Genomic DNA, 15717 nt, shown 5'->3' on the forward strand with positions numbered 1-15717 from the left:
TTACAATCACCATACCACTCTGAAGGAGAGCCAGGCAAAAATGGAAGTATCCAGGGTTGGAACAACCGCGTGTTCCAGAACCCAAAATGGCCGCCACGGCACTTCCGGAAAACGTCAATACGTCACCACGTCACGTGGCACAGAGCTCCACTTTGACTCAGATAGGTAACACCCTGCAGAAATACTGGTTGTAGGATGTTAAATGGACACAAGATGGCAGTGTTCTGCAGCTCAGTTATACAGGCTCTGTTGAAGAAAAGCTTTGTTGGACTTTTAGGCTGATAGCAGGACTTCGCTGTTTAACTGCTTCCCCACTGGCCTTCAGCAGAACTACTGCTACAGGGCAGCAGGGCTGCGCAAAATCGCGTGTATATATACACGTGATTTTGCATTTCCGGGTAGGGGTGCGCACGTGCGCCGCCCTACCCGCAGCTCCATTGGCGGCTACGGATGTCAATCACCAGGTCCCGGCCAGAGATTCTCCACCGGCACCCGACGATCACCAAGGAACAGTGACAGTGGAGAGACCTGTGTGTAAACAACAGAGGTCTCTCTCCTGCTACCAGTAACATACTACTGTGTACTTATCTAAACAGCAGAGCAATACGCAGCAGCATGTTTCCCCAGTAAAACACACACAGCACACGTAGTAAAACAGAACACAGCACACTGTTAACACTTTGATCGCCCCAGCATCGACATGCTGCTCTGTATTGCTCTGCATAGTAAAGCACACACAGTAAAACAGCACACAGTTAACCCTTTGATCACCCCAGATGTAAACTCCTTCCTGCCCAGTGTCACTAGTAAAGTGTCAGTTCTTTTTATTAGCATTGATCACTGTATTAGTGTCATTGGGATGTCAGTGGCAGTTAGTCAGTTCCCCCCAGGTTCAGAATGCCCGCCGCAATTTTTAAAAAAATTCCAGTATATATACCACCATTTGTAGACGCTATAACCTTCACATAAACCAATTAATTTACATGTATTGGGATTTTTTTTTTAGCAAAGACATGTAGCAGAATACAATTTGGCCTAAATTTATGACGAAGTTAGATTTTTAAACTTTTTTTACTGGATATGTTTTATAGCAAAAAGTAAACAATATTGGGGTTTTTTTTTTCAAAATTGTCAGTCTGTTTTTGTTTATAGCACAAAAATTAAAAAACCCAGAGGTGATCAAATACCATCAAAAGAAAGCTCTATTTTGGGGGAAAAGGACATATATTCTATTTGGGTGCAGCGTTGCATGACTGCGTAATTGTCAGTTAAAGTAATGCAGCACCGTATTGCAAAAAATGGCCTGGTCAGGAAGCGGGGGGTAAATAAATACAGAAGCCTGGGAACCTGAGGACAGAAAGTGGATGGTGAGAACTAGAGAGCAGGTGTGAGGAGAAGGCTGTGCGGGATGCTGAGAGTCCTGGCTGGGCCAGGCTGCAGAGGGGAAAGAAGTAAGGAGGAAATTCTGACCGCTGACACTGCTGACAAGCTGGACTGACAATCCTGCGAGCAGATGGACCGGAATGCTGTCATCTGCAGTGATCTGTGATGGAGGAATCGAGAAAATGGGGCCCTCATCGGCAGAGAGACTATCCACTACCTGATCGAGGCCATGGATCAGATGAGAGAGCTCCACACTAAAAAAAAACATCAGTATTGCCCTCACATATTTCAGCACTGGCAGCATTGCTGAAATATGTAAGTGCAATACTGATGTTTTTTTATGAGCAAACCTTTTTAAATGGTGAGCATTAGTGTGTGCTTCTCTCTCCCTCCCGTATGTTTGGGGTGCCTGAGTTTGTGAGGACCGGTGGACCCTGTCTGGAGGAGGGAGTAAGGATCTGTCTAATGGCGGTCAGAGTCCTTGTCCGTGAGGGGAATACTGCTTGCCTTGACCTTACTGGTAATGTAGGGGTCACGGTGTTGAGGTGAGCGGCTCACATACATGGGTGGCGGAGAACACTGAGCACATTATTATTTGGATTGCAGTAGCACTGTGGTGATTCAATCACGGATCGGAATTTCATAATTTCATGTTTTGGACTATGCACGTTTATATTTGTTATTAGAAACATTAATATTTGGTTAATATATATATATAGGTGGTCACTCTTTTATTTTAAGTATTAAATTCTAAGTGGTTTTGTTGCACTGCATTGTTTTGGGGTATTTATAATAATATTGAGTGTTGTGAAATCGCTTAATTTGTGCTAGCCGACAACATTTACACGAAGGAATATAATTTATTACAGTGGTTGCATTAATTGATTTTGTTACACCAAACATGAGTAAGTCAGGCAATTCGTTAGTTTCCCTTTAGCTCACTTGGGAAGCAACATCTCAGAACCGGGTCTACCGTTTAAATTCTGAATTGCAGGACATCTAATTCATTGATTGAAGTTATGCTGTGTTGCAACTCTTACTTAAGTCAGAGTGTTAGCTGTTATTCTATGCACATACTTTCTTGTCATTTTACTGTGCTTTCATCTTTTACCTCAATATAACCAAAATATCAGTTCACTTTAACAACTTGCCTACCGGGTACTTTTACCCCCTTCATGCCCAGGCCAATTTTCAGCTTTCAGTGCTGTCGCACTTTGAATGACAATTGCGCGGTCATGCAACATTGTACCCATATACAATTTTTTATAATTTTTTACACACAAATAGAGCAAAACATTGGAGGAAAAAAAAGATTTTCTTTGTTTCTATTATAAAATTTTGCAAACAGGTAATTTTTCTCCTTCACTGATGTGCGTAGATGAGGCTGCACTGATAGGCAGCACTGATTAGCAGGCACAGATAGGCAGCACTGAGGAGGTTGCACGGATAGGCAGCACTGATGGGCACTGATGGACAGCACTGATGATCGGCACTGACTGGCAGCGCTGCTGGGCAGCACTGATGGGTGGCACTGCTGGCCAGTGGTGGGTGGCACTGCTATACACTTTTGGGCACTGGTGGGTTGCACTGCTGGGCACTGGTGGGTGGCACTGATGGGAGGCAATGCTGGGCATTTGTGGGTGACACTGCTGGGCGGCACTGCTGGGCACTGATCATCAGGGCACTGATCATCAGGGTGCGCGCCGCTGGGGGCAGGCGGGAGGGCGCGTTCTGGGAGGACGTCATTTGATGCCCTCCCAGAACTAGTCATTCGGCTATAGCGCAGTTGGCAACTAGTTAAGCTGTTGTGTGTGAGTCAAATTTATGGTTTCAGCCAGGGGGTTATTTGCTAAAGGTCTAAGGTGGTGTCAGCAAGGGTTGGGCTTCCAAAGTTGGCTCAGGAAAGGCAGGGAACCTAAAAAATACTCAGCGGCCCTCAAGGGGGTAGTGCTACACATATCTTTTTATTGTTATTTAACCTGGGCACTCTGGTTGAAAAGGTCTGGGATAGTGCTCATCAGAAATGAGTTTTGTTTGTTACCAAATTAAAAAGTGTAAATTCATAGAATTCTCTGTCTACAGCACTTTTAAAAGATTTGCAGAACATCAATTATCGGACACCTTATATGGTTACTTTTGTCAGAACAGTTGACATAACCAGTAAAAACCTAAGTAAACATTTTAACTGCTAATTAAGTTCACCTTTTTTTCTCAATTCCAGCTCCCCTATGTACCACTATACCATTAATTTACCTCTTTTGCAGAAAAATACAAGTTTTTTAGAACAAGGCCGTACCTCAGCCCTTGCTGTGTTCATAAAAAACTTCATAATATGTAGATTTGGGATGTTGAAACCATTAAGACACAGGAAGCAGTTCACCAGCTGACCTCATTAGCACATACACACCCTGCACCCATCAACCATGTTTGCATAGCATCACCAGCATCCCTCCAAACATGCATTTTGCCTGGCTTGTTAATGCAGACTGCCACAATTGCTATGTTTGCACGGCATCCCCATCGTCCCTCCAGATGGGCCCAGGCTGCATGCTAAACTCTCTGGGGTCACAGGTTGAACACCCCTGATGTAGTGTAAGGGTGTGCCTGATTGGATGCAGAGTGAATGGGTAGATAGGTGGGTCCTCCTGTTCCATAGTTTTGGTAAATCTGAAGGAGATTGTAAAATCAGACCGTCATAAGGAAAGTCAGGAAGTCATAAGGTTTTCTATGAACACAGAAGGGCTAAGTGAAGGCCTTGTTCTAAAAATCAAAGAAAGCTTTCATTTTTCTGCAACAGAGGTACATAAATAGTATGGAACCCTGCTAATATGAATTTACAGACTACAGTATTTAACATTTAAGGCGATGGGGGTGTTCACCCAGTGTAATTTTGGCGGGATGGGAGGTCTCCTGGTGTAGTATGGGGGGATAGGGGAGCCCCCTCTCTCTCACCCCACTCTCTCTTACCCCCTTCTTTTTTTCACTGCCCTCCCTCTGTCATCTCCCCTTTCTCGCTCTCACTCCCTCCTCTCCCCTCTTACCTCCTTTCTCTCTTACTACCTCCTCTCTCCCCCCTGTCACCCATTTGCTCTCTCTCTCACCCCCCTTTCTCTCACCCCCCCCCCCCCCTCTCACTACCTTCTTCCCTCTCTCTGCCCTCCCTCTGTCATGTCCCCTTTCTCTCACCCCCTCCTCTCTCTCTCTCTCCCCCTCTTCCCCCACTTGGCAGCCATCTTTAAACCTGGAAGTGCCCAGTGACTTCTACGGAATGAATCCGGGAACATTCATGCAGGCTTTGCTGCAGTAAATATTTAAATGCCCCTTTTATGCAGCTGAGCTGCAATATGTAGGCGGGGCATTGTGTGGGTGTGGTTTAGGTGTGAGTGGGGACACAGGGGGTCCCGCAATCTCTTATTGCCTGGGGGCCCCATATGTTGTCAGTCCGCCCCTATCCAGTGTCGAAGGAAAGTCTGCATGATGTGTCTTTCATCTGCTGCATTAAAGCAGAACTACGCTGCATCTGAGCACCACAAACCAAAAATTCTATTTTATTTATTTTTATTATTCAAACTAAACCATACACCCATGCCTCCATGCTTTATTTTGCTGAGAAGTCACTTTGAAAAACACCCCCCTAACATTTCTGGCCATGGCCATCTTGAGTAAGGGCAGATGATTCATGTAGTATTTACTTCCTGGAATCCATCTTCCCTTAGCTCAGGCATGCATGCAAGAGGGTATGCTTACCTAAGAAAGACCCTCCTTTCCTCCTGAAGACTCCTGGGATGTATGCCATCATTTGCCCAGTCATGGAAACCAGGAAGTAACCGAAGAAATGTAAAAAAAAAAATGTTTAAAACATGTAAATACCAAATATTTGTTCTAATTCGTCCGATTTTTGAGTGACCATCGAATTTGAGTGATTGGCATGCTGGAAATTTTTAGAAAAACAAATGAATTTCGAATCAATGATGGGAGAATTGTGGGAGAAATATCATTGAAAAAGAAAAGAGCATGAGCTGTGACGTGGAAAGAAAAGAAAATTGTGGGCCACGAAAACTCTTTTCTGTAGCATCATAAAGTGAAATAAAAGGCTTGGTTGGTCGAATTTTGAAATCAATGGTGGCACCATCGGAATACAGAACGCACAAAATTTCCAATTTTTTTTTAAGGAAAATACGTTTGGAATTCGACCCATGTATGGCCTTCATAAGACTTGATGCTGCTTTGAAGCCAAAGGGTAGCCACACCAAATACTGATTTGATTTATATATAGATTTCTATTGTTTACTCACTTTGCATATTGTAACTTGATAAAAATAAACAAAATATATATTCTTGAAAGCATTCTTACCTTGCAGCATTTCTTCACACCTGCCTAAACCTTTTGCACAGTACTGTATGTTCTCCTTCACTTACTTAGCCTGACACTAGAGGGTGTTACATCATCAGAAGTTGCTGCCTGTTAAACCTATGGCCAAAATTGAAAAAATTATATTTGTTGCAGTCTGACAATAGCATTTAACATTGCAATTTTCGTTTTTCTGAGTCACCACATAACAAAGATCAGTCAGTAAATCCATTTTCCTATTCATACCGTAGAGGACACAGGTTTCTTTGAGTCTTGACTATGATTATTTGCTGTCACCTTCAGGTGAGAGCACCAGCAACAAAGTTGTTAGAACTGCCTTTATACCCCCTCCCATTTCCAGCAATCCTCAATTTTTTGCTAGTGTCCCAATGTGATGGAGGACCTCTTTCTACTGCGAGCAGGTTTGTGGCTTTTACTTCCAATATGACTGGAAGATTGAAGACTATGCTGGTTTTTTTCACATGAAGAAAGCCCTTCTCCCCCTGGCTGCATCAATGTCACTGTGGCATTATGTATGTAGCTTCAGGATGAGTCGTCCCTCAGCAGTACATTGGGGAACACTGGACCTTGGTGCATGGAAGATGAGGTGCCAGCATGGGATTTTTAGTTCAGCACTCACCTTCAGTACAGCATGGTGCAGTTAGCTGCAGAGTACAGGTCTAGGTCAGTGATGATCTGAATCCCGGTAACTCCAGTCTCTGAAGTGTATGCCCTCCTGAAGTGGGTTAAGCAGGGAGTCTCCATGGGACCTACAGGTCTCAAAACTGGTGGCCTTGTCCTGCTAATAAACTTTTGTTCTTCAAGAACAAAAAGTGGTTTTGAGGCCTCAGGCCTCCTTTCTCCCTAAGGTGGTTTTCTCCTTCTGCCTTAATCAAGATATCATCCTGTCTTTTATTTGTCCTGCTCAAAAGTACCCCAAAGAGGTCCCTCTAAATTTTTTTGCTGTAGTACATGCAGCACGAGTTTATCTCTCAACCACTGCTTCCATCCGAACCTTGGATTCTCTGTTTGACTTGCCTGCGGGTTTTCGCAAGGGCTGTCCTGCATTTTGTTCCACCATACCTAGGTGGATTAGACAGGTTATCATTGAAGCTTACACCTTTAGGATTACACTTGAGACTTACACCTTAAAGGGTAGGAATGTACCATTTTAAGACTTACTTGACTCATTCAGGTAGTGCTTTTTAGACTTTTAATCTCCAGGCGTCTGTTTTCTCAGATTTGCAAGGCTGCCCCTTGATTTTCTGTTCACACGTTTGTGAAGTTTTACCAGGTTGACGTTCTGCTGTTGCCAGCTTTGGCCTTAAGGTGCTTTAAGCCTCTTTTTGAGTAGGGAACCTGTGTTGGGGCTTTTAGCGTTTTTTGCTGTGTTTTTCCCCCTGCAATTGTATTGCATTCCATGGTCAAGACTTAAAGGAGCCTGTGTCCTGTACTGTACTATTAAGAAATAGGAATTTTTGACTTGCCTGTAAAATACTTTTCTTGCAGTTTCTTACTGGACACATGCCACCCCTCCCATACTGTATGTTCTAGCATTTTCCTCATTGCTTTCCAAAAAAGTGAGAATTTCTGGGAGAGGGACAGAAACAATTGAGTACTGTCCATGATCCTTTTTTTATTTACACTAACATACAATTTTCAGAACAAGCTTTCGGGGTACGTCCCCTTCTTCAATGTCCTAGCAGTGGTTGTAAGGGCTGTCCCAACAACTTTGTTCGCAGCTTCCTCACATAAAATTGGCAGCATAAAACCCATGGTCAAGATTTAAAGGAGTCTGTGGTCCAGTACTTCAAGAAAAAGGATTTACAAACAAATTAATTTACATAGTGTTGTCCTCATTCGGACAGGACAACAATCTTAGCTGCATGTGGTTGTTTTTTTTTTTTTTTTGGAAAAAGGTTTAAAGCCTAAGTTTAGTTTTTTTTTTTTAAATCAGTACATTGGACAGTACTTACATTCAGTGAGAAGTGTTCCTTCTGCTGGTAGCTACTGTCTTAGTTAGATTATTCAGTCCTCTGTCCCTTCCACCCCATACTCATGCATTGGTAATCTTCTGGTGCTGCAGCAGTTAAAGCCTCCAGACCTGTCACAGACACTCATCAAGAGTGCTATATCTGCCCTTTTCCCCCTCAATAAAAGCATTGTGTTAATAGAGGACAGGCAGAGGAATAAAGCTCAACTTCCTCCATTCAGCACTTTTCATTGATGCAAGCTATAGCACAGCTTCTATGAATAGAAAAGGAGGGCAGAAACGATGGGCATAGTTGGCATTCTTGTTGACATGATGACAAGTCCACAGCACTGAAACATTACAGCTAAGGATGGGGGGGGGGATCAGGGGGCAGAGGATGGACTATTTCAACTAAGACAGCAGCCACCAGCATAAATGACACTTATTATCAAATGTAAGTGCTATCCCTTGTGCTGATTAAAAAAAAATGCAATTAGCTTATACTTTAGGCCATAAGAATGAAAGTGGATGATTGTATACAACTTTGTCAGTGGTGTATGAATCTTCCCATACCCTGTACCTGCCACATTTGTTGGGCAGATTGTCAAAGGTAGAGAAATAACTGGTAATTAAATTATGTTCCAGGAGACTGTGTTAATGCTGTTGACAAGGCTGCATCATTTATGTAGTTTTCTGTTTCTATTTTTTTTTGCATATTTTAACTTATTTGCCTATGTGCACGCAATACTCAGAATGTGACCTTGTTCGAGAGCAGACTGTTAGTAGGCAAATCTTGTATTTCTACTCTAACAGGTTCTTTTTAAAGATCAGTTGGAATCATAATGTGTCTATGCCTTTTCCCACTATAGAAACCATGCCGAGCTGAGGAAGAAAATTGGCCACACATAGATCCTAATTATTTTAATTGCTTTCACATTTGTATGATTTTTAGATGCCTAGGGCCTTTATAAATAGTGCTATTTCATAACGAGAGTAGTTCTAAAATTATATTTATATTAAAAAAAAAAGTTGCATTACATAAGTTTTTTTTGGAGAAACACTGAAACTATACACTCTCCATTTTGAAATTTCAGGATGACCTTTCAGTGCCTTTACATCAGGAGGATATGGATGGTTCCTCTGGACTGCTCTTCCCCTTTTTTGACAATGACACAAATATGATGTACTTGGTGGGAAAGGTGAGTATTGTTTATCATTTCACACACATAGTTTTAAACAGTTTTGACTAGTTTTACAGTATGACAGCAATGCACTGGCAGTGTCCGACTACATTTTTTGTGCCACAGGGAGAAGGGAATATTCGATATTATGAAATCATTCCTCAGAAGCCTTACTTTCAATACTTGAATGAATATCGTTCCAACTTACCTCAAAAAGGAATTGGTGAGTTTTGCAGTCATTTCATGTGATATTTAGATGTGTAAATCTTCTTAAATATAATTTTAGCGTCTGCAACAGGCCTCAAAATTTCCACTCGCCTGCACGCATTTGGCAAGTGGAAATAGCATGGGGGTGAGTCACTGACAGAGCCAGCACCACCGTAAGGCAGCACAGGCAGCTGGGTAAACAGACCCGCTCCATGTCCTGGACCTGTGCACCAATCACCCTCGCCATTCCCCCATTCCTTTCCCCGGTCACTCGCAGTGTTTTGCTCTCCTCCCTCAGCCTCGGCTTCCAGTGCTATCCAGGTTTCTCACTAGGGGTGACATGTGCGGGCCTGAACTGTGTAAAGGGTGCCGCCGCACCAACCTCCACTCGCTGACATGCTGGTTCTCATCTTACAGGTTAGATCTCTGTGCTCCGGCTGCAGCTGCACTTTCTTCCCCAACAATCTCTCCCCTCCTCTCTGGTCTAGATTTTCTTTTCTGCTTCAGTTTCCTTTTTCACTCCTCCCCTCCATGCCGATCCAGCCACACCTGTTCTCTGCTTTCCTCCTTTCCTTCCCCGCCATACACAGTTCCAACACCACTGGAGGGCTATTTCTGTAAGTGGGGACTCCGATGGTAAAGGAGGTCCCTGATGATAAAAGGGGGGCTCTGATGATAAAGGGGGGAGCTCTGATGATAAAGGGGGGGCTCTGATGGTACAGGTGGACTCTATGGTAAAGGGGGGCTCTGATGGTACAGGGAGACTCTGATGGTATGGGGGGCTCTGATAGTAAAGGAGAACTGGTAGAGGAGGACATGGGATGGGGGAGATGGGACTGGAGAAGGAGGAACACATTGGATGGAGGAGGTGTTTACATTGCTTCATGTTATTATTGTTAAATTTGTTGTTGTTAATATTTATTCTGCATAAAACATTTAACAGTGTAATTTCATGAGATAATTTACGAGGGTGTGTTTATGGGTGGAATTAGGGCAGGGCCATGGTAGGGATCGGGTGGGGCAACTGGTGGTGAGTAACTCTTAAGGCCTGACTAGTAGCTAAGGACTTGAAATTTTGAGCCCTGGTCTGCAATATGCCCACACTGGATCCCCCCATCACTTGAACCACCCAGGAGGAACCTTAAAGTGCCACTTTTGAAATCTAGCTAATAAAGAGAACATAAACTATTAGTTTGCATTACAGCATCTGCCCTTCAAGTTAAATACAGTATATTTTACATTTTGTTTTCATTTAAACAAGATAACATATGACCATTAACTTAAGTTTAATACTGATCTGTTTTACTTTTTGGATTATTCACTTATTCAAAGTCAACTTTGAAATGTAACTGGTCAGGGGAACATTGCATCAGGTGGTTGCAGTATATATAAACTCAAGAACTGAAATGCAATGTATTGCAGCTTACCAATCCTTAAATGTGGTGGCTGCATAATCTTTAATTTTTCAGGCCAAAAACATTTTCAGCGAGTACATAAAATACCTGTTGATCTTGCCAGGAATGCAGTGTACTTTTCACTCACTTTGAGCTGAACTGAAAGCATAAACAGTCATATAAACTATCAATCCCCCTTCCTCTTGTAATAGACGTACTAATGGGCAGACATATTTGCCAGGGTATCAATTGTGGCTCCTTCCATAGATACATTGAAAGAGTAAGTGTAGCCATCCAGGGACAGGAGGTGTTAAGGTGAAAAAAACTTTGAAAACCAAAAACTAATGAAGCCATCACTTATAAGGATTGGTAAGCTGCTACATATGACATTTTTAATTTTTGGTTTAGATACACTTTCTTCTTCTTAGTAATCTGTGATGATTTGAATGCATTATTCATTTTATTATAACTAAAGGTAAAAAAAAAACAGAAAAAAGCATTTGGAAAAAGTGCTAAATACATTAAAATAATTTGAACGCGTTACATTTTTTTCCAGGTGCTTTGCCAAAGAGGGGACTTGATGTATCCACCTGTGAAGTGTTTAGATTCTATAGACTGATTACTGTAAAAGGACTGATCGAACCTGTTTCAATGATTGTGCCTAGACGGGTAAGATGCAATTTGTATTTATCACATTTTGCAGCAGCAGAACAAAAGATATGGGGATGTACAACAGAGAGGAATAATAAAATACTGTGAAAATGGCAACTCCCATATTAAAGATTGAGTGTGATTGTAAGCCTATTGCAACCAATCCTTTTTAACCTCCCTGGCGGTCTAATTATGTCAATATTTTTGAATGTCAAAGCGGTACATTGTTTTGCATGGAAATTTTTTGTTTTATATTGTAGGCCTGTAATTCTTAGAAATAACTTACTTAAATCTGTCCACACAAGAGTCTAGTAAACATCCCGGGTATGATAAAGTTTGAAACTCGAAATCATAAATTATAATATAATAACTAATTATAAAAAATAATAATATAATAATACATTTAATTCAATAATGTAATCAAACCAATAACGCTGAAATTTGAAATAGAGCACCAAGTTCACACATCACTGAGCTCAGTTGCAGAATCATCGCTGTCGTCACTTGGATCCTCGCTGGAGCTTAGGTAAGTATTATGGGGGCTGCTACACATTGAAGGTTTTTTACCTTCATGCATAGAATGTGCCAAGCCAGAAATGGTTTCCATGATTATGGATAGAGTGGGAAAGGATTAAAACTTCTGTCTGATTTCTACTGCTGTCTGTAACTCCATTGGTGATATTTCCTCTTGCTTCCTGACCCGCTTACAATGATTTCCTCAGACAGGATGTCTGTGAAGATGAGTGATGGCAAGAAATAATATTGCATCAGCAATGTCTATAGGTACAATTGGTTAAGACCTATCTTGCAGTTTTGGACCCTCAGTTCAGTGCTGCCTGGGACAATGTTTACATGGTGTTTGTATGTTTTCCTTGTGGGTTTCCTTTAGGTGCTCTGGTTTGCTCCTGCAATTTAATAAAATACTGGTAGGTTAATTTGTTTTCCCCTAAGTGTGTATGAGTGTGTTAGGTATGTAGAATTGTAATCTCCTCTGGGGTACAGGGACTGAAGTGAAGGGTTGCATGTACTCTGTATAGTGCTAACAAAAATATATCTATGCTGTTTAATTATAAACATACAGTTGTGCTCAAGCATTTGCACACCCTGGCAGAAACCATGAAATTTTGGCATTGATATTGAAACTGTGACTGATCATGCCAAAAAACTGTCTTTTATTTAAGGACAGTGATCATATGAAGCCATTTATTATCACAAAGTTGTTTGGCTCCTTTTTAAATTATGATAAGAGAAATCACCCAAATGGCCCGGATCAAAAGTTTACATACCCTGGAATGTTTGGTCTTGGTAAAGACACACAGATTAGACACATAGGTTAAAATGGTAATTAAAGGTTAATTCCCCACATTTGTGGCTTTTTAAATTGCAATTAATATCAATGGGTGTGTTAGCTGTCATGTGGATGCACTGAGCAGGCTAAATACTGAGCCATTGGGAGCAGAAAAGAACTGTCAAAAGACCTGTGTACAATGCCTTGAAAAAGTATTCGTACTCCTTGAACTGTTCCACATTGTGTCATGTTACAACGAAAAACAAAAATGTATTTTATTGGTATTTTAAAGTTGCACATAATTGTGAAGTGGAAGGAAAATGATAAATGGTTTTCAACATTTTTTACACATAAATATCTGAAAAGTGTGGCATGCATTTTTATTCAGCCCCCTTTACTCTGTTACCCCTAACAAAAATCTAGTGAAACCAATTGCCTTCAGAAGTCACCTAATTCGTAAATAGAGTCCACCTGTGTGTAATTTAATCTCTGTATAAATACAGCTGTTCTGTGAAGCCCTCAGAGGTTTGTTAGCGAACATTACTGAGCCAACAGCATCATGAAGGCCAAGGAACACACCAAAAAGGTCAGGGATAACGTTGTGGAGAAGTTTAAAGCAGAGCTAGGTTATAAAAAAATATATCCCAAGCTTTGAAAATCTCACGAAGCACTGTTCAATCCATCATCCGAAAATGGAAAGAGTATGCAAAACTTCAAACCTATCAAAACATGGCCATCCACCTAAACTGACAGGAAGGAGAGCAGTAATCAGAGAAGCAGCTAAGAGGCCCATGGTAACTCTGTAGGAGCTGCAGAGATCCACAGCTCAGGTGGGAGAATCTGTCCACAGGACAACTATTAGTTGTGCACTCCACAATTCTTGCCTTTGTGGAAGAGTGGCAAGAAGAAAACCATTTTTGAAAGAAAGCTATAAGAAGTCACGTTTGCAGTTTGCAAGAAGCCACGTGGGGGACACAGCAAACATGTGGAAGAAGGTGCTCTGGTCAGACGAGACCAAAATTGAACTTTTTGGCCTAAAAGCAAAATGCTATGTGTGGCAGAAAACTAACAATGGATATCACCCTGAACATACCATCCGCACTGTGAAACATGGTGGTGGTAGTATCATGTTGGGGGGATGCTTTTCTTCAGCAGGAACAGGGAAGCTGGTCAGAGTTGATGGGAAGTTGGATGGAGCCAAATACAGAGCAGTCTTAGAAGAAAACATGTTAGAGTCTGCAAAAGACTTGAGACTGGGGCGGAGGTTCATCTTCCAGCAGGACAACGACCCTAAACATACAGCCAGAGCTACAATGGAATGGTTTAGATCAAAGCATATTCATGTGTTAGAATGGCCCAGTCAAAGTCCAGACCTAAATCCAATTGAGAATCTGTGGCAAGACTTCAAAATTGCTGTTCACAGACGCTCTCCATCCAATCTGACAAAGCTTGAGCTATTTTGCAAAGAAGAATGGGCAAAAATGTCACTTTCTAGATGTGCAAAGCTGGTAGAGATAGACCCAAAAAGTCTTACAGCTGTAATTGCAGTGAAATGTGGATCTACAAAGTATTGACTCAGGGGGGCTGAATACAAATGCACTCCACACTTTTCAGATATTTATTTTTATTATGTGCCACTTTGTGTTGGTCTATCACATAAAATCACAGTAAAATACATTTATGTTTTTGGTTGTAACATGACAAAATGTGGAAAATGTCAAGGGGTATGAGTACTTTTTCAAGGCACTGTAACAAGGTAATGGAACAATCAGTACTGTTCAATCACTTATTAAGAAGTGGAAAATTCGAGAATCTCTTGAGACCAAGCCAAGATTTTATCTTGTCTCATGTCGAGCATGTGTATGACCATTTTTTGTATATATAATTTTTATTTATGAGGATTATTTTTAATTTAAATGATATTAGATAACATTTGTTTGTGCAAGAACGATTATTTTCCCGGCATAAGTGCATATATGTTCACAATCAGGTACTGTGACAATATAAATTGCGTTATAAAAACCTACCAATGTGGCTTTCATTTTAGAGCTATTTTCCTTTGTGTCTTGTAGTCAGAATCGTTCCAGGAGGACATTTACCCATTGACAGCTGGAACACAGCCAGCCCTCACTGCACATGAATGGCTGAGTGGAATTAATAGAGGTCAGACTGGAATATCTTTAAAAGACTTGCCCATGTCGTTATTTCAGCACTTACTTGATTTCATTTTTTTTCTTGCTCTAGCCTTTATAAGTGTCTGTGAGAAAGGTTACTCATCTGAGCATTTATCAGAGAGAATAAAAAACTAAGTAAATGTGTGAAACTAGTCTGTGCTTTAAAACCTAGATGTTAGTCCAATTATACAAAGTATCAGGATATGGAAGGGAACTCGGTGGCAGGATCTACTTTAAAGAGCAATCATCTTTAATAATTAAATACATCATGTCTGAAAGATATCCAGTGAAAGGCCAAGCTGAGTGCATATTGCAGCAATCCCTGCAGAGCTTCCTTATTTTTTTGCCCTTCGGTGTCGACTGTAAATCTGGATTTTATGATTATAAAGAGCAATATCCCTTGAAATTTTTTTATTTTTGGACAATGTCATAGAACGTTCGCATCAATCCTACTGAAACAATTGCTTGTGCCGTTATGTAACTGTTACTTTCATAGCCGAATAGCTGCATTTATTAATGCCAGTGTACAAATGATTATTTAGTGGGCACCAGCTTTTATTTGACTTTATTTTTTGCACAGGTAAGACTTGTTGCAGACTATGATGATCCAATGAAGATAGAGTTGCATTGTGCCTTCATAATTTCATAATTTACATTTTTACTTTTAAGTAATTCATTAAAGTTGGCAACAAACTCGAATGGCTATTTGTTGGAAGGAAAAGATCTTTAGGTTTACTTTTATCCTTTGTAATAAAATAAGAATAGTATATTCTGCTTCCTGTTATTAGCATTGCAGGGGTCTTGTTCTCTCTAATCTTTACACCCTTATTCAGCATACTCTTCTCGTATAATCTCCTTCTCAGAGTTTCATTCCCTTCTTCCAAACTCTCCTTTGTACACTACCTTTTTCCTCTTAACAGTACTGTATAAGTTTGATACCACTTAATAGCGTGTCCATCCAGACCTGGTGAATTATGCTCAGAATGCATAATGGGCCTTTCGATGTCATCTACTGTGAGTGGTTTCCCTTTTGTGGAGAGCATATTGTGGGAAATGATACTTGGGTTAAGCAGCTATGAGGGTTCTTCTGTAGAGGATTAAGAGTGTGGTTTGTAG

At 41.1% G+C, this 15717-nt stretch overlaps 1 protein-coding gene across 1 annotated transcript in view; it reads left to right on the forward strand.

Annotated features, from left to right (window-relative positions):
- LOC149468030 (coronin-2A-like) overlaps positions 1 to 15717 on the forward strand; it is a 239225-nt gene that overhangs the window by 208135 nt on the left and 15373 nt on the right. Inside the window, exons 7-10 of the mRNA XM_089670955.1 lie at positions 8801 to 8905; positions 9014 to 9110; positions 11045 to 11157; positions 14500 to 14590. Coding sequence (XP_089527081.1) covers positions 8801 to 8905; positions 9014 to 9110; positions 11045 to 11157; positions 14500 to 14590 — 406 coding nt within the window. The remainder of the gene's footprint in view (positions 1 to 8800; positions 8906 to 9013; positions 9111 to 11044; positions 11158 to 14499; positions 14591 to 15717) is intronic.

This window comes from Staurois parvus, unplaced genomic scaffold (assembly GCF_062004578.1).
Source record: "Staurois parvus isolate SC_StPar_1 unplaced genomic scaffold, SC_StPar_1.0 ptg000096l, whole genome shotgun sequence".
NCBI lineage: Eukaryota > Metazoa > Chordata > Amphibia > Anura > Ranidae > Staurois > Staurois parvus.